The following is a 7,831-nucleotide window of genomic DNA, read 5'->3' as shown; positions in this document are numbered from 1 at the left end:
TCCAAATGCCTCTTAAATGTTACAATTGTACCAGCCTCCACCACATCCTTTGGCAGCTCATTCCATGCACGTACCACCCTCTGCGTGAAAAAGGTGCCCCTTAGGTCTCTTTTATATCTTTCCCCTCTCACCCTAAACCTATGCCCTCTAGTTCTGGACTCCCTGACCCCAGGGAAAAGACTTTGCCTATTTATCCTATCCATGCCCCTCATAATTTTATAAACCTCTATAAGGTCAGCCCTCAGCCTCCAACGCTTCAGGGAAAACAGGCCCAGCCTGTTCAGCCTCTCCCTGTAGCTCAGATCCTCCAACTCTGGCAACATCTTTGTAAATCTTTTCTGAAACCTTTCAAGTTTCACAACATCTTTCCGATAGGAAGGAGACCAGAATTGCACACAATATTCCAACAGTGGCCTAACCAATGTCCTGTACAGCCGCAACATGACCTCCCAACTCCTGTACTCATTACTCTGACCAATAAAGGAAAGCTTACCAAGCACCTTCTTCACTATCCTATCTACCTGCAACTCCACTTTCAAGGAGCTATGAACCTGCACTCCAAGGTCTCTTTGTTCAGCAACACTCCCTAGGACCTTACTATTAAGTGTATAAGTCCTGCTAAGGTTTGCTTTCCCAAAATGCAGTACCTCGCATTTATCTGAATTAAATTCCATCTGCCACTTCTCATCCCATTGGCCCATCTGGTCAAGATCCTGTTGTAATCTGAGGTAACTCTCTTCGCTGTCCACTACACCTCCAATTTTGGTGCCATCTGCAAACTTACTAACTGTACCTCTTATCCTCGCATCCAAATCATTTATGTAAATGACAAAAAGTAAAGGGTCCAGCACCGATCCTTGTGGCATTCCACTGGTCACAGGCCTCCAGTCTGTAAAACAACCCTCCACCACCACCCTCTGTCTTCTACCTTGGAGCCAGTTCAGTATCCAAATGGCTAGTTCTCCCTGTATTCCATGAGATCTAACCTTGCTAATCAGTCTCCCATGGGGAACTTAGACTTGATGGACCGAATGGCCTCTTTCCACTCTGCAAGGATTCTATGATCAGTTAGACAAATTTCACTACAGGTTACATGATCCCCTTCCATTTACCCAACAGTGCTGGAACAAAACCAACCATAAAGTTTAGCTGTAATACAATACACTTTTTTTTATTGGCTCAAAACTATCCAATTTTGTTTCAAGTATGTAGTAAATTAAATATGAGCACATTCTTCAAATTTACTTTTCATATATTAAATAATAGGGATATTAGTTCATCCCTCTTCTCCATGTCATTTTGAACATGCTTTCTGCTTCAGTCCAACATATCATATCAACAACAGGCAATCAACCAAGAAACCATACAGGAATAGAACTTATTTGAAATGGTATAAAAATATTAGAATATACAATAAATTGTGCCATTAATAATCTTAATTACACAACTTGTTTAACACTGTTTAATTCATTTGAATAATAAAAAGGTTTTCCTTTATAATGTTATAGCACTAATAACATAGTTTTTGTCTTTCTGCATAGTCACGTTTATACTAACAGTGCTCCAAAGAATGTTTTGTTTTCTTCAAAACCCAGTAATGTCAAATCAGAAATATGGGCAAACAGTTCATCCCCTTTGTTCAATGTAAACGTGCCTCCAACATAGTTTGTTTGAAACCATAAGTGATCGACATACGGTTGACACTGAATACGTTTGCTGATTAGTACTGTAGGAATTGAATCGGCTTGCGTCCTTTTGTTGACTGTATGCATGATGAGTTCATTGCTCTCCAAACAGTTTTTGTCACGTAAATAAACCTGACAGTACACAAAGTACCGTCCAGTGATGGGTACAATCAAACTGCCATTTTGATAAATGAATCCATTTTTGACAAATGCCAGCCCCTCTTCTGTTTCCCATTCCATATATCGGAGATGCCCATCATTTAATTTTGCTCCTTTGCAAAAATCAAAAAACAAATTAGTAGACAAATATGTCTGAGAATTTTGCACAGCTGTAACTTTTATAACAAACCCTGTAACAATAACATTTAGGACCGATCTAATATCTACACTTTAGATAATCTAATTGGATGATAATAATATTGCCAAGTGTGATGCTAAGAATTATGTTTTTGTTTCAAACACTGTTTGACAGAATATGTATCCATTTTATTTAGTTTATTTCAGTGGGATTGATTGTTAGTTTTCTCTTTCCTCTGTGATATTGAAAGACTAAATAAAAAGTACAAAAATAAAGAATTTGCATTAATAAATCTGCTTTCATATCAGGAGAAAGTGAGGTCTGCCGATGCTGGAGATCAGAGCTGAAAATGTGTTGCTGGAAAAGCGCAGCAGGTCAGGCAGCATCCAGGGAATAGGAGAATCGACGTTTCGGGCATAAGCCCTTCTTCAAGAACAAAATACACTTTTTTTCCTGAGTCATTCCTGAAGAAGGGCTTATGCCCGAAACGTCGATTCTCCTATTCCCTGGATGCTGCCTGACCTGCTGCGCTTTTCCAGCAACACATTTTCAGCTGCTTTCATATCAGTAGGGTATCCCAAAGTGAATCATAGACCATTAATTGTTTTTTGGCATTTAATAATGCTAATCTGTACAAAGCAAGATTCCATGAACAGCAATAGGATAAATCAACAATTACGCTATTTGTTGTTGTTGCCTAAGGGATAAAGTTATTCAAGGCACTGCTAAGTCTCCCTCCAATTTCAATTAACAGTGCTGTGGGATATTCTCTGTCCATCTCAGCAGGCCAACTACTGACCCAAAGTTTAAACAACTTAATACAGAACAAATCGCAGTCCGAAACAACCCAGTACACAGGAATGCTACCACAAATACAAAAAAGCTCTGCAATGATGTGGGAATAGCTGTTCACCTAGGGTGACAATGCTTCCATTGAGTCACATTTAGACTGAAAATAACCAAGTAACACGTGTGTTAGTGAGAAACTTGGTATTGCTTTAAAAACTGGCCCATTGAGCAAAACTTCAAGAGTAATTCAATCCAGTCCTCAACCATGTTGCAACTGACCAAGCAATCTGTTCAACATGCAGGCATTTTGTAAGATAACGTAGAAGTCAGGCTACTCTGATAAACCATAACTTTAACCAAAAGGGTTCAATCTCTTACTCTCAATAATTGTATTTAATGTATAACTGATCAGTATTCCATGCAACAGAATTCAGGGATTAAGGCTTATTGCAATCTTCATGTAAAGGGAGATGACTGAAGATTAACTAGAGTAATTCATCTACCTTTGTACATTTTAACTTTAATTTTACATTTACAGTTATAGTTAAGCAAATTGCAGTAATTTGTGAAGAAGTGATAGAACTGACCGGGACACAGAAGTTTCTTTTTCGTACAGGTTAATGACTGAGAGATGAAAGCCCAGAGTTTTACATGACAATCACTATTCAGAGAGATTGATTACAATTTGACGACTTTATATAAGCAGCTACTATTAAGAATAAGGACAGAGAAGATTAAAAGTTGACAGAACTGCAAACATATTGCAGACTCTTTATTACAAATATATTCAAATATTCAATTTTTACTGGAGGATAGCAAATGTTGTCCCCTTGTTCAAGAAGGGGACTAGAGATAATTCTGGTTGTGGGCAAAGTTTTGGAAATGATTATCAGAGATAGAATTCATAACCATCTAGAAAGGAATAACTTGATTAGGGATAATCAACATGGTTTTGTGAAGGGTAGGAGAAAGTGAGGTCTGCAGATGCTGGAGATCAGAGCTGGAAATGTGTTGCTGGAAAAGCGCAGCAGGTCAGGCAGCATCCAGGGAACAGGAGAATCGACGTTTCGGGCATAAGCCCTTCTCCTGAAGAAGGGCTTATGCCCGAAACGTTGATTCTCCTGTTCCCTGGATGCTGCCTGACCTACTGCGCTTTTCCAGCAACACATTTCCAGTGTTTGTGAAGGGTAGGTCATGCCTCACAAACCTTATTGACTTCTTTGAGAAGGTGACCAAACAGGTGGATGGGGGATAAAGCAGTTGATGTGGTATATATGGAGTTCAGTAAGGCATTTGATAAGGTCCCCCATGGTAGGCTATTGCAGAAAATAAGGAGGCATGGGATTGAGGGTGATTTAGCAGTTTGGATCATAAGTTGGTTAGCTGTAAGAAGTCAGAGGGTGGTGGATGATGGGAAATGTTCATCTTGGAGTTCAGTTACGAGTGATGTACTACAAGGATCTGTTTTGTGGCCACTGCTGTTTGTCATTTTATTAATGACTAGGATGAGGGCGTAGAAGGATGGGTTAGTAAATTTGCCGATGACAATAAGTTCAGTGGAGTAGTGGACAGTGCAGAAGTATGTTAAAGGTTACAGAGGGACGTACATAAGCTGCAGACCTGGGCTGAGAGGTGGCAAATTAAGTTCAATGTGGAAAAGTGAGAGATGTTTCACTTTGGAAAGAGGAACAGGAATTCGGAGTACTGGGCTAATGGTAAGATTCTCGGTAGTGTGGATGAGATCTCAATAATGAAAAATGTGGTGCTGGAAAAACACAGCAGGCCAGGCAGCATCCGAGGAGCAGGAGAATCGACGTTTCGTGCATAAGCCCGAAACGTTGATTCTCCTGCTCCTCAGATGCTGCCTGGCCTGCTGTGTTTTTCCAGCACCACATTTTTCAACTCTGGTACTCCAGCATCTGCAGTCCTCACGTTCTCCTGTGAGATCTCAGTATCCATGTGCATTGATCACTGAAAGTTGCCACCCAGGTTGATAGTGTGTTAGCTTTTATTGATAGAGGGATTGCGTTTCAGAGACATGAGGTCATGTTGCAGCTGTACAAAACTCTGGTGCGGTCACACTTGGGAGTATTGCGTACAGTTCTGGTCGCTGCATTATAGGAAGGATGTGGAAGCACTGGAAGGGGTGCAGAGGAGATTTACCTGTATATTGCCTGGTTTGGAGGGAAGGTCTTATGAGGAGAGGCTGAGGGACTTGAGTCTGTTTTTGTTAGAGAGGTTAAGTGGTGACTTAATAGAGGCATACAAGATGATTAGAGGATTAGATAAGGTGGACAGTGACAGCCTTTTTCCTTGGATGATGATGGCTAGCATGAGGGGACATAGCTTTAAATTGAGGGATGGTAGATATAGGACAGATGTCAGAGATAGGTTCTTTACTCAGGGAGTATTAAGGGTGTGGAATGCCCTGCCTGCAATAGTAATGGACTCGCCAACATTAAGAGCATTTTAATGGTCATTGGATAAAAATATGGATGATAATGGAATAGTGTAGGAGAGATTGGCTTTAAATTGGATTCACAGGTCGGCACAAAATCAAGCGCCAAAGGGCAGGTACTGTGCTGTAATGTTGTATATTAAAAAAGAAAACACACAATTTCTCTATGCAATATACGAGGAAATTTTAGATATTTGCTTGAATATTTATCCATCTTGCTCATGAATGAATAGTACACTTACCAGTGAGATGAGCCACAGGTCTTTCAGAGTGATATTGAATGGAATCTGAAGCTATGTATAACAAGAAATAATCATTGCTGATATCAATATTTCACCATATTTTTGTCATAGTATTATTTAAAAGATATACCTCCTTTGTTCAACTACACAAACAAGAGATGTATGGTGAGCAGATTGTGTGCATAGATGGAATACTACTGACTATTTTCCTACTATTTAATTTGTATTAGAATGTCAAACTAGGAAACTATCCCTATGATGGGCGATTTCTTGTTTAGTTCTAAAATCCATCTATCATAATCTATATCGATCAACTAGTCATTGCTACCCTGAGTCAGTTTTTTTGAAGCTGCAAATGTCCCTATCAAAATAACATTTTAGTTCCTTTCGCTTATTGTTAAAATGAATATTCAGTGCACAATCTTGTTTCACAAGATGTCCCAACTCATCACTCACTCACATATCTCTCACCCTCAATGACATATACTGGCTCCTCATCATGCAGCTAATTGCATCAAAACTCTTCCTTATCATTAATCTGCCTCACCCTCCCTTTCTTTATTCTCACTTTATCATGCATCAGACCCAGCATTGTTGCAGAACTGACATTTGGCACACTCCTCCAACACTGCTGCTAGCTCACACTGGATGGATTACCACCTCCAGTCTGAAGTTCACTGACTCATCACTTTTAAAAATGAATCAAAAACACAATCAATAGATCATCTTTCCTAATCGCAGTATAGCTTGTTATCTGGAACCATGTCTATTTTCATTGTGATGCTTTTTTTAAATCTGTGAAATCATATGAAAATGAAAGCTACTTTTTCTCCAAGTTCCTAAGTGATCCCTCCCATGACCTCAAACCCCCTATTACACTGGGGTTTTAATGTTTTTTTCCTCCAATCAAAAGGCTTTAAGGGCATAGTCTGACATCATTATATTCTACCTTGCTTCTCCAGCTTTCCATTCTTGGCGAAGTCCTGTAGTTTGGGCCTTTACCCAGTCCCTATGTAGGATTTACACAACATCAAATTCTCATTTTACAGGTTGCAATTTGCTCAATTTTAAAAGAGCACTCTAGTCACAAATTGTTTTAAACAAACCTTTCCACCACTTCACACACTCCCAAGTTATACAAATCACCAAAAAAAAACACTTTGTGGTTTTATTTCCCCCAAACGGTTGTTTGGTGGTGGTGTTGTAATGTCTCAGTCATTACCCGAAACACAACTTTTTTTTTGTTTGATGGTTTTTATTTGGGGGTCTCCAACAGGAGCATGTTGTTGAAGTTGGAAAACGTTTCTAGTAAAAGGGTTACCTTTCAGAACGGAGCCTTCGACTTCTTCCTCTTCCTGTAAAGAGCCAGACAACAAGCCATTACACCGGACACCACACAGACACAGACGTTGAAGTTTAAGCAACTCTTTAAAGATAGTAAATAAAAGGGGTTAACTTGCCAATAAGCGGCCAGGGTTTTGCTTCTTGAAGACGAGAAATAAAGTGAGAAAGGCGATAAGCAGAAACACGGCGCAAAGGCTGCTCAAAGGAACACATCGGAGGCGGTTTCCTTTCATTGTAAAGTTCATTGAATATGTTTAGTTATTGTTTGCCTTTTGCTCTCCGGGCAAGTTAAGAGAGGGAGAGCTTCAGGTGTTGGAGCGAGCTGAGAAAGGCTGGTTCAGTGTGAGTCAGGCTGCTCGGGATCAGTCTGAGCGAGACACGGTCCCGCCTCCACCTTTACCTCCACAGGGGGAGGGGAGTGGGAGAGCGGAGTGGGGGGGGGGGAGAGCGGAGTGGGGGGGGGGAGAGCGGAGTGGGGGGGGGGGAGAGCGGAGTGGGGGGGGGGAGAGCGGAGTGGGGGGGGGGAGAGCGGAGTGGGGGGGGGGAGAGCGGAGTGGGGGGGTGGGAGAGAGAGCGGAGTGTGGGGGGGGGGGGAGAGAGAGCGGAGTGGGGGGGGGGAGAGAGAGCGGAGTGGGGGGGGGGAGAGAGAGAGCGGAGTGGGGGGGGGGAGAGAGAGAGCGGAGTGGGGGGGGGGAGAGAGAGAGCGGAGTGGGGGGGCGAGAGAGAGAGCGGAGTGGGGGGGGGAGAGAGAGCGGAGTGGGGGGGGGGAGAGAGAGCGGAGTGGGGGGGGGGAGAGAGAGAGCGGAGTGGGGGGGGGGAGAGAGAGAGCGGAGTGGGGGGGGGAGAGAGAGAGCGGAGTGGGGGGGGGGAGAGAGAGAGCGGAGTGGGGGGGGGGAGAGAGAGAGCGGAGTGGGGGGGGGGAGAGAGAGAGCGGAGTGGGGGGGGAGAGAGAGAGCGGAGTGGGGGGGGGGAGAGAGAGAGCGGAGTGGGGGGGGGGAGAGAGAGAGCGGAGTGG

General features: G+C 42.6%; 1 protein-coding gene across 1 annotated transcript; it reads right to left on the bottom strand.

Annotated features, from left to right (window-relative positions):
* Positions 1–1,150: 1,150 nt before the first annotated feature.
* LOC148146122 (tumor necrosis factor ligand superfamily member 6-like) lies at positions 1,151–7,195 on the bottom strand. Its single transcript, XM_087998482.1, has 4 exons — positions 6,929–7,195; positions 6,794–6,823; positions 5,473–5,523; positions 1,151–1,957 (listed from the first exon to the last, which is right to left on the bottom strand). The coding sequence occupies exons 1-4, from the start codon at positions 7,059–7,061 to the stop codon at positions 1,548–1,550; spliced, it is 624 nt and encodes a 207-aa protein (XP_087854608.1). The 5' UTR covers positions 7,062–7,195; the 3' UTR covers positions 1,151–1,547.
* Positions 7,196–7,831: the final 636 nt, after the last annotated feature.

The sequence above is a fragment of the Chiloscyllium plagiosum genome, unplaced genomic scaffold (genome assembly GCF_037043375.1).
Source record: "Chiloscyllium plagiosum isolate Xiang-an unplaced genomic scaffold, Cpla_swu_hap1 HiC_scaffold_21, whole genome shotgun sequence".
Lineage (NCBI taxonomy): Eukaryota > Metazoa > Chordata > Chondrichthyes > Orectolobiformes > Hemiscylliidae > Chiloscyllium > Chiloscyllium plagiosum.
The sequence above is the reverse complement of the archived record's forward strand: the minus strand, read 5'-3'. Positions and strand labels throughout refer to the sequence as shown.